This window comes from Pan paniscus, chromosome X (assembly GCF_029289425.2).
Source record: "Pan paniscus chromosome X, NHGRI_mPanPan1-v2.0_pri, whole genome shotgun sequence".
NCBI classification, from domain to species: domain Eukaryota; kingdom Metazoa; phylum Chordata; class Mammalia; order Primates; family Hominidae; genus Pan; species Pan paniscus.
In genome coordinates this window covers 33,255,632-33,271,158 of record NC_073272.2, presented here as the reverse complement: position 1 = coordinate 33,271,158, position 15,527 = coordinate 33,255,632, and the positions used below count along the sequence as shown (strand labels likewise).

Sequence of the window (15,527 nt, the reverse complement as noted above, 5' to 3'; positions counted from 1 at the left end):
TGAGGCAGCAGAATTGCTTGAACCTGGGAGGCGGAGGTTGCAGTGAGCTGAGATCGAGATCATGCCACTGCACTCCAGCCTGGGCAACAGAGTGAGACTCCATCTCAAAAGGAACAAAAAAGAAAAAACAACAATAATTCCCCATTGCTTCCTGCCCCCAGCCCCTGGAAACCACCATTCTATTTCCTGTCTATAAATCTGAATACTCATTTCTATATCTTCTTTGGAGAAATGTCTATTCAGGTTACTTGCTCATTTTTTAGTCAGGTGATTTGTTTTCTTGCTATTGAGTTGTAAGAGTTCCTTGTGTATTTTGAATACTAACCCCTTACCGGGTGTATGGTTTGCAAAATATCAATTGCTCCTGCTATGTTCAACTTGTTCTTAAGAATAAAAACTTTTCCTTTGTGGTCAATACTTCCCTGTTCCTCATTTCCAAATTTTATACATGAAGGAAATATGAGCACCCAGAAAAGAAAGAAGATAGACACTGTTAATATGGCCAAGATATAATTCGGCTTTTATTATAAGAACATTGGAGTTACAAGCTTCATAGAAAGCCATGTCCTAAAAGATGAAGAATTATGATCAATGCAAAGAGAAAATGTTAAAAAGAAAAAGTTATCCTTTTATGTTTGGGTATATATTCTTTTTCGATATTGTAAAGAGAAACTAGAGTTTTTTGTTCTTGTTTTTGAGACAGAGTTTTGCTCTTGTTGCCCAGGCTGGAGTGCAATGTTGCAATCTCAGCTCACTGCAACCTCCACCTCCCGGGTTCAAGCAATTCTCCTGCCTCAGCCTCCAGAGTAGCTGGGATTACAGGTGTGCACCACCATGCCCGGCTAATTTTTCTGTTTTTAGTAGAGACAGGGTTTCACTGTGTTGGCCAGGCTCGTCTGTAACTCCTGACCTCAGGTGATCCACCCACCTCAGCCTCCCAAAGTGCTAGGATTACAGGCGTGAGCCACCGCACCTGGTTGAGATTGTTTTTTATAAAAAGATGTGGATTCTTTATGGAAAACACAGAGCAGTTAATTGCTATTTTTTTAATGTCACAAATTTGGAAGCGTGTTGAGTCTGAGAAGAAACCATAGTTAAAATATAATTACCGATAATCGCTTGGGAAATAAAAGCCCTAAATTTCTTCATGCCTACAAACTTGATATTGTTTTCCCAAGATCTTTTTTTTGACTTTAACCTTTCTTAAGTGTTTCTGATTATGCTAAATCTAGGCCATTAGTTCTGAGTCTGTTTCATTATTTATATTGTTATTCAGTTTACTCGTCAAAAGTGATCATGCCCAAATATGAAAGTTTACAAGAATTGCCCTGAAAACTGAACGCAAGGAGACAATGAAAAGAAACTGCATAATATTTTGCCTTCAGGCTATCACAGTAAAAACTGTTGCTGGAAAAAAATGCAATCACATCTCTTTTTTTTTTTTTTAAAGTACGTTTCAATGGCATAATTTATTGTCGAGAATGTCTCTACCAGAAGCATAAGTGATACTAAAGGCAGAGGGTTGTATTCGCTCAGTCTGCAAAGTATCCCCTTTGTCTTAGCTCCACGCAGTCCCTCAGAATTTGGCAGAAATGAGGGACTCAACTTTCGAGAAAGGGTGACAATCCCAGTTTTGTTGGAGAGCTATGAAATAGCCCCATAGTGTTAGTAATGAAAATTCACTTAAGAAGTCTCCTGCAGGCCCGGCACGGTGGCTCAGGCCTGTAATCCCAGCACTTTGGGAGGCCGAGGTGGGTGGATCACCTGAGGTCAAGAGTTCAAGACCAGCCTGGCCAACATGGTGAAACCCCATCTCTTCTAAAAATACAAAATTAGCCAGGCGTGGTGGCGGGCACCTGTAATCCCAGCTACTCAGGAGGCTGAGGCAGGAGAATCACTTGAACCCAGGAGGTGGAAGTTGCAGTGAGCCGAGATCGTGCCATTGTACTCCAGCCTGGGCAGCAAGAGTGAAACTCCACCTTGGAAAAAAAAAAAAAAAAGGAAAGAAAGGAAGGAAAGGAAGGAAGGAAGGAAAGAAAAAAGAGAAAGAAGTCTCCTGTATAAAAAAAGGAAAGAAAGAAAAGAAGGAAGGAAGGAAGAAAAGAAAAGAAAATAAAAGTCTCCTGAAAAAAAAATACCACAGTATAAGTGCTTGACAACTGAAGTTCAAGGGTAAAGGCTATTGGGAAAGCAGATGAAGTTAATCTAAGTAATGGATGCTGTTGGTGCCCCAGCCAGATTCGTTCACTGGGTTGGTGCACCCATTCCTCAGTGACTCTGAGTATTAGCTGCTAAAGCCTCATGGTTTCACCCCTTTCCAGAGAACCTCCCTCAGCCAAAAGGAAGCCACCTTGACTGGCATGTCCCACCACACCTTCTCTCTTAAAACCATCAGGGGTACAAAGGGAAAACCCCTTTGTCTCATCATGGCACCTGCTGTTGTACAATTTGTGATCTGGGAATTCCCGTGGGGCCAGATTGATGCTGGTCTCCAGCCCATACCACATCCCAACTTAACTTTCTTGCCCTGTCTTCCTGCTTCTCTCACTCCCTTTTTCTTAAGAGCACTCAGACTCTGCTTCTCTGAAACCTGGCTGAAGGCAGTAGGTATCTGAAAGAAAAGCTGTACCTACATTCTGGGCATCAGAGCAGTCAGGGAACCAACCAGAATGAAAAGTCAAAAATTACAGATAATGACGGAAGTCTCTGAGCCTGATACATTTCATGAAGGGCTTGCTTACAGCTCAACTTGTGTTTCTTTTTAATTGTTTCAACAGCATTTGAGTAGCTCATTCCGCCCAGGTATTTGAGAGATTCCAGTAGGCCTCTGATCCTCTGGAAAAAGCAAGATACAGTCCTTGACTCTCTTGGCCCCATGAGGATGATATATCTGCTGAGAAATGCAGAAGCTGCAAAACATAGCTGGGCTGTACCTGCTGCCAATTCCCGGGTAATTGCATTCTGTGAGGGCTTCCCTGAACCACGAGGAAGAGCCCCGGAATAAGTACTAAACACCAGTATTTATAGGACATGATTTCTAATTGCTCATCCTTGCCTTCTCATGACTAGCTCAGCATGAAGAATGCTGGGACTTTTCTTTCCTAGCACCTCCTCTTTTTAGGCTATTTTTCAAGAGTCTTGGTTAACAAACATTTGTTTGACAAGGATTCATGGTAGACAGCAATGCCATTAGTCCCTACTTAAGTAATATTTGTAACATAAATTTCTCTGCACGTGTATGTAGCCCAAGAATAACACTTCATTTTTGGAACCTAGTAATTTTGAATTCCTAGTAAGTGAGATAGGACGTCTATGAGTTAGCAGGTTAAGATTTTGGGAGGAATATTTAATATCCCTAAGAAGGGAAGTTTTTCAAACACTGAGTAGCACTATATATATTTTTATATATATAGCCATATATATATATATCTATCTCACACCATTTATAAATAAACTCATAAGTGGCAAATCCAGTAGAGCTAATCTGAGCATCCCAGAGTCTCCCCTCTCTGTCGCTTGTTTGTGCAGCTACTCCTGCTGTGGCCTTTTATGAATTATCCTGGACTTCTACAACTGACCCCTCTACTGTCTCTCCATCTACAAGCTTCATTTTGCTTTGCTTTCCTCCTAATCCAGTTTGGATTCCACAGTATGTTTTTTCAATTACATCCTGGCTAATATTGAAACTCCCTTATCCCTAAATGTGTGAGCCACAGTCATCTGACGAAACCCCAAACCTGGATCAACTGTTTTCCCCATGCTTACATGCAACACTGTTGGAGAAAATGAGAAAGTCAGGCAGATTGGTTCTGCTAAAAAATGTTGAACCTCATCCTCAAGTGGGCCCTCAACACTGTTTGCCAACCTCATTACGTTTCTTAGGTCAACTCCCTCTCACAGTCTCTATTACGATTAATTCAAATGTTCCCACTTACCCTTAATTCATGTTTTCATTCAGTGACTATTCATTGCACACCAGGCACTGCACGCTATGCCAGGCACTGCAGACTATGCCAGGTCTGTTGATTCCTACTTCACAGAGGAAATAAAACCCCTCCAAGCAGAATTCCCTCAATTTACTCTTTCTAGTCTTTCCAACTGACCTTCTGTGCTTTGCAGTAGGAATGTTCTCTTAACTGTCAAGTCAAAATTCCTCCCTCAAAAATAAGATTCCCTTGTTAATAGACAATTCCTTTCTTTTCTTAGAAAAGTAGTAGATGACTATAATTTTAAATGTGTATTTGAACAAATCCTTAGCTACATAAAGATAAGCAAAGATATGACAGGCAATTTAATTTTATATGAAGAAAAACTTATTATATCAGACTTACCTATCATTCTAAATCAGTACTTTTGTATCTATAATCAGACAACATTTAATGAACTGAAAATTCTGCCTGTGTGAAACTAGTCATAATAAAATTAGACTTGGTTTGCTCTTTCATGGAGAACATATTCCAGATGTTTAAGTGATTCAAAGAAAACCCACAATATAATGGCTTTCTTCAATGTTTTCTCACTTACTGCTTCCAAACTAGAATAAAACCTAATGCAATCCTGATATCACTTAAATAGCACCTCGTATTGCTCAGCGTTAACTGTGCTTTTTGACATTTTAGGTGTAGTGTTTAATAATTTAAACACAAATTTATGTGTGTCATATTAAAAGCTCTAATCTGTGAAATATAGCCAAACCAATGTCACATCTATTTAAATAGCAAAGTACCTGTGTTCACCCTTTACAGGGTGAAGGTCTTGTGACTCTGTGTTTAGGCGGCCATACTTCTTGTTATGTATGCTGCTGGGCACTGAGAGCCCACAGCGGTGAGCCATCCTTGGGTGGTAAAAGCTGCTACCAAAACCTAAATCAAATGCCAAAGTGAAGACTGACATGAGCATTCTCCTGCCTCCTTTTCCTTTTTATCTTTCCTACCATCTGTTATCTCCTTTCTTCCACCTTCATGCGTTGAGTGCCCTCATGATGATTTCTAGCTGACTGAAGTCCTTTAGTCTGCTCAACCCCATCTAGAGACTTCCCCAAAGTGAACCTTTGCCCCCAGTTATCTGTTTATCAACTGACCTCACACCAGTCAAAGCTTCCATTGTCAAATATTTTCACAGAAATTTAGGAATTAAGATTAAACTGAATATTTGGCATTTTTTCTTTCTTTTTTTTTTTTTTTTGGAGACAGAGTCTTGCTGGGTCACCCAGGCTGGAGTGAGTGCAGTGGTGCCATCTTGGCTCACTGCAACCTCCACCTCCCAGGTTCAAGCGATTCTCATGCCTCAGCCCCCTGAGTAGCTGGTACTACAGGCATGTGCCACCACGCCCGAATAATTTTTGTATTTTTAGTAGAGACAGGGTTTCACCATGTTGGCCAGTCTGGTCTCGAACTGCTGACCTCAAGTGATCCACCCATCCACCCACCTCAGCCTCCCAAAGTGCTGGGATTACAGTCATGAGCCACCCCACCTGGTCTGGGTTGTTTTCTTCATCTTTAGCAGTTGTCTTGTTCACAACTACTTCAACAATATTTATTTTCTTTTTCTTTTTTGAAGCAACTCTCCAGAGTATTTGGCCTGGTTTTTATAGAAATAATAACTTTTTTCTTTTCTTTTTAAACTAATATTTTTATGATTTAGGAAATCTTTATTAAATTACATAATCACAACAGTTACTGGCAAAGATAGATTGGAGAACATACACACAACTGACGGTTGTAACAAGTCAACTGATGGGAGCAGAAGGTCCACACATACTGACAGGCACCTCGAACATTTTATTGAGGCTGTGAGAGGTTCCCATCACTGCTGTTTCACAAAGAGAATGAAGACTTCTTTGGCTAATTTGGTGAGTCTTAAGTGGAGATTAGTTAAGAGAACTTCCACTATCATTGCTTGAAAGAAGCAAAAAAAAAAAAAAAAAAAAAAAAGAAATCCCAAGATCTTATGGTAAAGTTTAAAGAAGAAAAGTAAATTTTAAAAAGAAAAAAAAAGAGGTAAAGGGAGAGCATTGCAATTAATTATGAGTACCAAAACTTATTTTTGAATCCCCTTCATCCTCCAAAACATTGAAGCAGGATTAATATGTGTGCTCAGGAATTTGGGAGAGAAAATGAAAATCAAAATATTCTAATAAGAGACATTTGAAAATGTACATTGTGTCACCTAAAGGGAACTGAAATCTAGCTATGGCTTAACGAGGTAGGATAATCAACTTAATGGCTTGAGAGTCTTGCTTGTAAAGAGAGATGATTAGCACAAAGGACTCACCTGTATCACTGAAAGATGCTGCCTGCTGGCTTGCCCTCTCTGCAGAGGTTCCTGTTTACAGTTTCCCCTCACATGATATTTACTTGTGGCTACTAGAAATGCACGTTATTATCCAGAAGAGAATGATTTCAGTTTGTAACCGTTGTCCTTGTCCAAGTTTCCCCCATTGACATTTAAGAAATCTGTTTTCTAACCTTTCTATTATGCAAAACAAAATTAATACGGATCATTTCCTTTTAGAGATAAGTATTCATATATATGGATTTAAACCACCTTTCTCCATGGGCCCTTATTCTGATACTTTTAATCCATGTATTTATTCATAAGGAAATGGAACAATATTTGCTATCCACCCCTATAAAACTTTCTGAATTTCACACTGATTCCAGTGACATTCCACTAACACGAAGTTGAATACAGATGAATACATCACATATGATTTTTTTTGCATGTGTATGGTCAGAAGGGGCTCTCTTTTGTTTGTTTTTATTAATATATAATTCACATACTTTAAAATTCACTCTTTTAAAGTGTACAATTCAGTGGTGTTTAGTATATTCACAAGATTGTGCCACCATCACCATTGTTTAATACCAGAACATTTTCGTTATCGTCCAGAAGAAACCCCGATTGCTTAACGTAATGTTTTTAATGACCACTTTTTAAAACTTTAAGTTCAACAGAGTGATTATCACAATGTTTTGTATTATCTAAGAACTACACAACAGTGTTATGCTCTATACAGCACCACGGTTTACTGATGAAGTATTCAGGTTGATTTGAGAGGATAATGTCGTTCTTATTTTGAATGTTCATACTGGCTCCTTTTATTTGGAGTGGGAGGAAATGCAAGGCTTATAAATGAGGTCAGTGTAACCAATGGTTTTATCAACATAGTGAACCAGACAGAGAAATAACACCTGCCCAGATCAAGCAAGTCAAAACAACATGTATAGTCAAGTGGTGCTGTCCTTGTACACAGACATTACATTACACAAACTGTTCTCCTAAGTGAGGGAATTTGTCCCTTAGAAATTGCTTATTGGAACATTTGAACATCATGCATCATGTTAAAGATCCATAAATGCCATCTCGATAGGGTAGATATGATGCATGGTAATATCCTCCCCATATCTGCATAGGGTTCTTCTGCTCAACGGATTGCTGTGATGTATTGCATCAAAGACTCCTGCTCTAGTGCTTCAGAGACAGCTGAGAAGCCCCACGGGAGCCTTCTGAAGTCATTGCTACAAGGGCTAAAATACCAGGAGATCAGGAAGTCATTCTGAGGACTTGACAAAATACCCTACTCCCTAAATGAAACTGTTATGATGTGGTTGGTGCGAAGTATGCATGCAATATTTTATGACTGAATATATCTTTCTATTGTAAAAAATAAGGATCCATTTCTGGTTGTGACATGAGTAGAATTTAGAATCCAGCAGCAATATATTTTTCTTGTTACTTTGCCAATCCAGAATTTCTTAGGGGAAGCATATAACATAATAGTTAAGAATATATATTCTAGAGGCAGGCAAACCTGCATATAGGTATCCCAGGTTCCTCAATTTTTACCCATGAGAGCTTGGCAAGGTTTGTTTGTTTTGAAAACAAACCTCTGCAAGTTTGTTTTCTCATGTATAAAATTAGAATTCTCCAACTACTGGCCTCATAGGATTGTTGGGTAGAAATAAAATCAGTTTATGTATGAATAGAGCTCATCATGGCATTAGGCACCTAGGAAGTGCTCAACAAATAGTAGTTATCATTATTCCTCCATTAACAAATATCCATTGTTATAATACTACCACAATAGACTGTCTTAGTCTGTTCCAGCTGCTATAATAGAAATGCCATAAATTGGATAGCTTGTGAAACAACAAAAACTTATTTCTCACTGTTCTGGAGGTTGAGAAGTCCAAGATCAAAATACCAACAGATTTGGTGTCTGGGGAAGGCCCATTCCTCATACAAAGCACCTTCTCACTGCACCCTCACATGCGGAAAGGAGCTAGCTAGCTCTCTGAGGTCTCTTTTGTAAGGGCGCTTATCCCAAAAATCATCTCCCTAAAGGCCCCATCTCCTAATACCATTGCCTTAGGTGTTTTGATTTCGTTTCCTTTTTATTTTTTAGGATTTCAACATAGGAATTTGAGGGGGGACACAAACATTCAAACCGTAGCATAGAGCGAACATTACTGGCACTGCACCCTAAAGAGAATAAGCCCAGGTATCAGTTCTTCTTGTTTTAAATATTCTCATCTTCCAATTTGCTTTTGACTATTGCACACAGGCACTTCGAGGAGAAATTGCACCTCTGAAAGAGAACGTGAGCCACGTCAATGACCTTGCTCGCCAGCTTACCACTTTGGGCATTCAGCTCTCACCGTATAACCTCAGCACTCTGGAAGACCTGAACACCAGATGGAAGCTTCTGCAGGTAAGCACATTGTAAACATTGTTGTCCTTTGTTACAGTAAAATAATATACAGATAAAATTTGTAAAGAACAATGAAAGTACTTTTTTCATTTAATGTTCATGGTAATATTTGTGAGGATAGGATCTTTTATATTCGTTTATAATTCCCATCTAAACATTTTCAAATTATTAATATTAATTTTGGAAGCAACTAAGACTTAGTATATGTCTTAGTCTGTTTAGTGTTGCTATAAAAGAATACTTGGGGCTGGGTAATTTATAAAGAAAAGGTGTTTATTTGGCTCAGTTCTGCAGGCTGTACAAGAAGCATCTGCTTCTGGCGAGGGCGTCAGGCTGCTTCCACTCATGGCAGAAGGCAAAGGGGAGCTGGTGTACAAAGATCACACGGCAAGAGAGGAGGAGAAAAAGAGGGAGGGGAGGTGGCAGTTCTCATGAAAACTGCTAGAGCAAAACCTCGCTCACTACCGTGAGAATGGCACCAAACCATTCATGAGGGATTCACTCCTACAACCCAGACACCTTCCACTAGGCCTCACCACCAACACTGGGGATCAAATTTCAACACGAGAGTTAGAGGGAACATCCAAACTCTGTGTAGCAGTATTCTTACGATAAACAGAAAATAATGCTGAATCATGATGGAAGATGTGAATTGCCGCCATGCAGTTCCTTTGTACTCTTACTGCTTGGATTCTTAAAAACATCTTTCCCTTTAGAATCCTAATTTAAACAAGAGTCAATAGTAAGATGTGTCCAAAAGTCATTTAAAGAAAGAGCATCCTATCACAAACTTACATGTGGAAGTTTTTCGTAGGTTTGCGTAATAAATACAGGCAATGTAAGTGTGCTGCTCAAGGTCACACTTACTAGCCGTGGGACCTGGAGCAGATTACTTAACCTTTCTGAGCCTCAGTCTTTCATCAAAAAAAAAAAAATGCGATAATAAAATTCTCTACAATATCAGTTTATTATTAGGATGAATAAGTCCAAATAAATGGAAAGTGCTTGGGAGCGAACATGCCAAATGATAAACACTCTACAAATTCTAGCTCTTGATGTTGTTATTATTATTATTATTACAGTACACAGGTTTTGGAATCCAACATATTAGCTGAGTGACCTTGGGGCCACTTAATCTCTGTGGTTGTCCATTTACTCATCTCTAACATGGTTACTGTAACATTGAATGAGTTAATTCATGCAGAGTAATGGTCATAGTGGTGGAAGAGGTGCGTCTACCTTCTCAGTGTGAAGGACACCATGTTATACCCCAAAACCCTAAAATTAGTTTAACTGTAGAATTAGAGAATCATTTTCTCTCCTTTCCAATTTTCTCCTTTCCAACAGGATGCAGAAGGTATGCCTCTGAGGAAACTGGGTTTAAAACTATTTGGTTTTAACTTTTTAATAAGAAAAATATAATAAACCAAATCACTTTCCTATTGTCAGTCCATTTAGGGGTGTGATTGAAAGCCCTGTTAAAGAATTGCTAGATCTTTAATAAAGATAAGTTGCAAATCCCAGACCTCTTGAGATCTCACATAATTTAATTCTTGTTGTGATGGATAGTCCTGAAAGATTTGTATTATAGATTGTTATAACTGGCATCGACTAAAGCAAGGCGATATAGCTAAGTGATTATATGCCTTTCTCTGTTTGCTCCATAGTAGTTGAGTACTATTAAAATCTTATCTGTTCCATCCTTAGTATGTTTTTCATCTTAAGTATAAATAAGGAAAGTAATAAATGTCCAAAGAAAACCAATGGCCACATTAGTCCCATATAAGTGTTCTAGAAGTATATTTTATAATGTCTTTTAGAGAGCAGAATGCCACGTTTGCTTTCAGAACGTGGTAAAAGATTTGTGACAGTGGCATGTAGATTTCCAAATGAGGTCAAAGGATTATGACTAGTAAGAAAAGTTTTTTTTTTTTAATCAATGCTAAGTGATCCATTCTAGTTGCACTATTTATTTGCATTTAAGGTATCAAAAACAGTAAATAGCTTACTATGTAGCCATTCTTAACAATGAGTAAAAACTTGGTTATAAGTACAGGAAAACACATGTAAGGAGATAGTATGATATAGCGAAAAGAGCATTGGATTGACTATTAGGAGGTCTAACTTCAAACTTAAGCTCAGCCATTATTTGACCGTGTTATTGTGAGAAAGCCATTTAACCTCTCTCAGCTTTAATTCTCCTCATTTTTAAAATGCAGAAATCTATTTTGTCTAAGGTCACATACAGTTCAATCTTATGATTCTGTCTCTAGATATCTGGGGGAGATACACATTTGACAGAATTTAGTTTAAAACCAATGAAGTTCCTTTCTTTATTCATAATACAAATGTGGTTTGTTGAAATTAATATTTCTCCTTGTATAACTCTAACTTTTAATCTCTTCTTCCCTAAACCCACATATACACAGCCTTCTCCTATTAAACAGTTCAGTTTGTGGTATCTGCTCTATATTGTAGCAAATTTCATGTTTCTATTTTTGAACATGACCTTAAAGATATGCTTAAAAAGTGTTTTTAGCAGAAAGCTGATAAATCCAAGGTTTTGGTTTGCATATAACCGAGTCAAGTTAGTTCCATTCTTTTCTTTGATAGTAATTCTGCTACATTATAAATGTGAGGCCTTGTTCAGAAAGAGAAGAAAGCAAGAAATGAGGTTCACATCAAGCAATTTTTTTCCCATTACTAGAAAAGCAATTCATACATCCTGTTGAGAATATTTTATATTTAGAACAATGTATGTGAGGCTAACGCATTATCCAAGTTCTATGGCGGGAAGCTTGAGCCCACCACTATTATGACATCATATTTTTTTAAATAGTAAATGTCAAAAAAGACATTATATTTCTATGAAAATAAAGAATTTAGTCACAATGCTATGTCAATCTTTAAATCGTGATAAAAACCAAGTACAAGTTCATCTTTGCCTCTGTCCACTAAGACAAAGAAAAATCAAAAAGTAAAGAACTCTCTGGGCATGGTGGCTCACACCTGTAATCCCAGCACTTTGGGAGGCCGAGGCAGGCGGATCACTTGAGGTCAGGAGTTTGACACCAGCCTGACCAGCATGGTGAAACCTCATCTCTACTAAAAATACAAAACTTACCTGGGTGTGGTGGTGCGTGCCTGTAATCCTAGCTACTCTGGAGGCTGAGGCAGGAGAATTGCTTGAAACCAGGAGGCAGAGGTTGCACTGAGCTGAGATCGTGCCACTGCACTCCAGCCTGGGCGACAGAGCCAGACTCGGTCTCAAAAATAAAATAAAATAAAATAAAAGTAGAGAACTGGAGTAGTAGAAAGGCAGATGTAAACCTGAGAAAAGAAGAAGAGTCTTAAATTTGGGCAAAATAGTATAATAGAAAGATTAGAGTTACATACTATCAGGCCGTGTCTACTTGATATCAGAATATCCTGGGTTCTTTGCATTATCCATTCATTTAATTTTCAAGGAAAGCCATGCTAGTTTTTTAGCTGTCTGTAATATCAGTCAAAATGGTGAAACCAGTTAAGGGATGTGAGCACCAACAATACAGTCAAATCCAGTCACAATTTACCTATGTATAGAATCATAATGTATAGAGAGTTCCAAACTGACTTTGAATCTTCTAATAGAAATGTAAGAGACATTGGTTTGCCTGTTTGAAATTTTCTGTGGGAATGAAGTCCTATTTTCTTCCTCAGAGTAGACACATTGGTATGCATGTTACTATTTGACCATTTGACTTTTTGTGGTGTAGGAAACCATCACTCCTTGCAGTTACAAAAAGTCCTCATGTACATTCATCTAAGAATCACAACCTTGTGATTTTGTATTATGATTATGATTACCTATTATCATTATTCCCTTTTACGTGTAAGGAAACCGAGGCTTAGAAACATGAAGTACTACAGTCACAGTCACATAACTTGTATCAGTCAAGATCTGAGTCAGGTTTTTCGAACTGCTATTCCCATGCTCTTTTTGTCTCCTCTTCTCAAAATCCTATTACGTTTGGACTTAACAAAGCAATAACGGCTGGGTGTGGTGGCTCATGCCTGTAATCCCAGTACTTTGGGAGGGTGAGGCGGGTGGATCACTTGAGATCAGGAGTTCAAGACCGGCCTGGCCAACACATAGTGAAACCCCATCACTACTAAAAATACAAAAATTAGCTGGGTGTGGTGGCGCACGCTTGTAGATCAGCTACTTGGGAAGCTGAGGCAGGAGAATCGCTTGAACCCGGGAGGCAGATGTTACAGTAAGCTGAGATCATGCCACTGCACTCCAGCCTGGGCAACAGAGCAAGACACCATTTCAAAAAAAAAAAGCAATACTTTGAAACTATTTTGGACAATACAGGTGTAAAATACTTCACTTTTTTACATATATCTTCTTTTTTGAAATGATTCTTAGGTTTATTAACTTTTAAATCTTCCTTTTATAAACCAATGGATTAATGAACCCACTTCAGTGTACCCCTTAAAAATCACACTTGTTTCAAATATAAAATTTTAAAGCATTATATTCCTCATTGCCTTTAGAACTCAGCAATTGTACTAAAATCAGCCAAAAGTGATTTCAGTGAATCAGCTCTTAAAGCCAAACTAATGCTAATATTTGACCAAGTAGAAATGAATATCTAAACCAGGTGAGAAAAAGTTAAAATGATGATAAACCTTTCTAATTTTGAAATAGTACACACACTGAGTAATGCAGTCAATCTCTTTATTCACCAAGCGCAAGTAGTATATAAAGGAATATTATACCACTTTTCTTTACTCATGAGTAAACCCACAAATAGCACAAAAGCTGCAAAAACACTTTAACATAAGGAGTATGTGTTTTATTGACTGTAGGAACTCATGGAATGCAAACACCTTTAAAATCTGAATAATATGAAGGCATTTCCAGCTATTAGATTCTTTACATATGTCAAAGAACAGTATCATAAATTATGTATGTTTTTTAAAGGTTTCCTAAGCTTCTTCCAAAGTCATGTAGACATCATTACACTCCATCTGTATACCTCTGTGGTAACTTGCTGTCACAGGGATCTAGAGCCTCATCTTTTGCAAACTTCATTCCTTCTTTCATCCCTTTGTTCTTTCATTCAGTCAGCACTGATTGAGCATCTACTGTGTACCTAGAAGACATTGTAATGATCCTGTTTGGTCCAAGGACATACTAAACAAAACTCCCTTTACTGCTTATGCTATATTAAGTAAAGCTTTAAAGATGGGTTCTCTTTTATTACTTCCATGATGGCCCACCCCTCTCATCCTTTCTCAGTGTTAAAAACCAGAAATATACATATTATCATAACACTGATACTACAAAAGCAGTACCCATTATTATCTCTGGTTTACCAATTATTCAATAATTTCTTATTGGAAACTTGGTCTATATAGTCATAGTAGAAAGCTTTGTGAGAGGATATGATGGGATCATAGTTAGCTAAACAATAGGAGTATTTGTGTGGCTTCATTTTAAAAAAACTAACCAGTTTTTTTTCAAACAAGCAATTCTTATATCAGAACCATTTATATTCTTTACTTTGGCGAGATAGGATTTTCTAAGCAGGTCTTTTATCTGTATCTATGTATGTTTGTTCTTACCATCATTGAGCACAGGATTTGATCCTTTAAATGTGTTGACAGATTTTGAACATTTTCCTCATATCTTTCTTTTTTTTTTTTTTAATGATCCTGTACTAATCATTTTGCATTATGGGGTCACTTCTGGACAGAGAGCCTAGCCATCTGCTCTTACAAATAATGTCGGCCTATCACTAACTGGGGATAAGGAGAAGACATCTACCGATGTCTTTCTAGCATGTCCTTCTTGACTTTTTCTTTCTTTAAGAAGACTAAAATGATTCAGCTTGTGGTTCTACCACAGAACTCAGGAGAAAATGATAAATATGAGGCCATTCTCCAAATAAATATGTTTTCCTACATTAGTGGTTCTCAAATTTTAACAAGCATCAAATTCACCTGGAAGGCTTATTAAAACACAGATAACTGGGCTCCACATACCAAGTTTCTGATTCAGTGGGTCTGGTGTGGAGCTTGAGAATCTGCATCTCTAACAAACTTTCAAGTGAGGCTAATGCTGCTGAATCATGGACCACACTTTGATAACCCCTGTTCTATGTTAAGTACTTGTCAGGTACAGACAAATTTAAAAGTTAAAAAAATATATATATGACTTCTGTAAGACACTGTGAAGGGTTTAGACTCTGGGGAAATTAAGTATAATGCCATCCCAAAAACTCTGTGTTGGAGGAGTGTTCAAGTGCTGCAGAATCATGGAGAACCAAGCACTTAACTTTTCTATGAGGCAGAAAGAGGAAGATAAAGGGAAACGTGGAGGATGAAGGGAAACTGTTAATACAGCCCCAGAAACACAATTTGCTGCTATATGGATTTATATTTACTGTATTTCAAATCACATGGTCTAGAACTGTGCTGTCCAATATGACAGCTACATATGGCCATTGAGCCCTTCAATGTAGCCAGTCGAAAATGAGATGTGTAGTAAGCGTAATATATATACATGTAATATGTATATGTTATATATATGATATATATGTAATATGTATGTTATATATATGATATATATGTAATATGTATATGTGATATATATGTAATATATATGTTATATATTATATATTATATATGTTATATATTATATATTATATATGTTATATATATTATATATAATGTATATGTTATATATATTATATATAATATATGACATATATATTATATATATAATATATATAATATATATGTCATATATATTATATATATAATA

At 37.5% G+C, this 15,527-nt stretch overlaps 1 protein-coding gene across 1 annotated transcript in view; it reads left to right on the top strand.

Annotated features, from left to right (window-relative positions):
• Positions 1–15,527, top strand: part of DMD (dystrophin) — a 2,218,635-nt gene that overhangs the window by 1,877,403 nt on the left and 325,705 nt on the right. Inside the window, exon 60 of the mRNA XM_063601607.1 lies at positions 8,567–8,713. Within this exon, the coding sequence (XP_063457677.1) occupies positions 8,567–8,713 (147 nt within the window). The remainder of the gene's footprint in view (positions 1–8,566; positions 8,714–15,527) is intronic.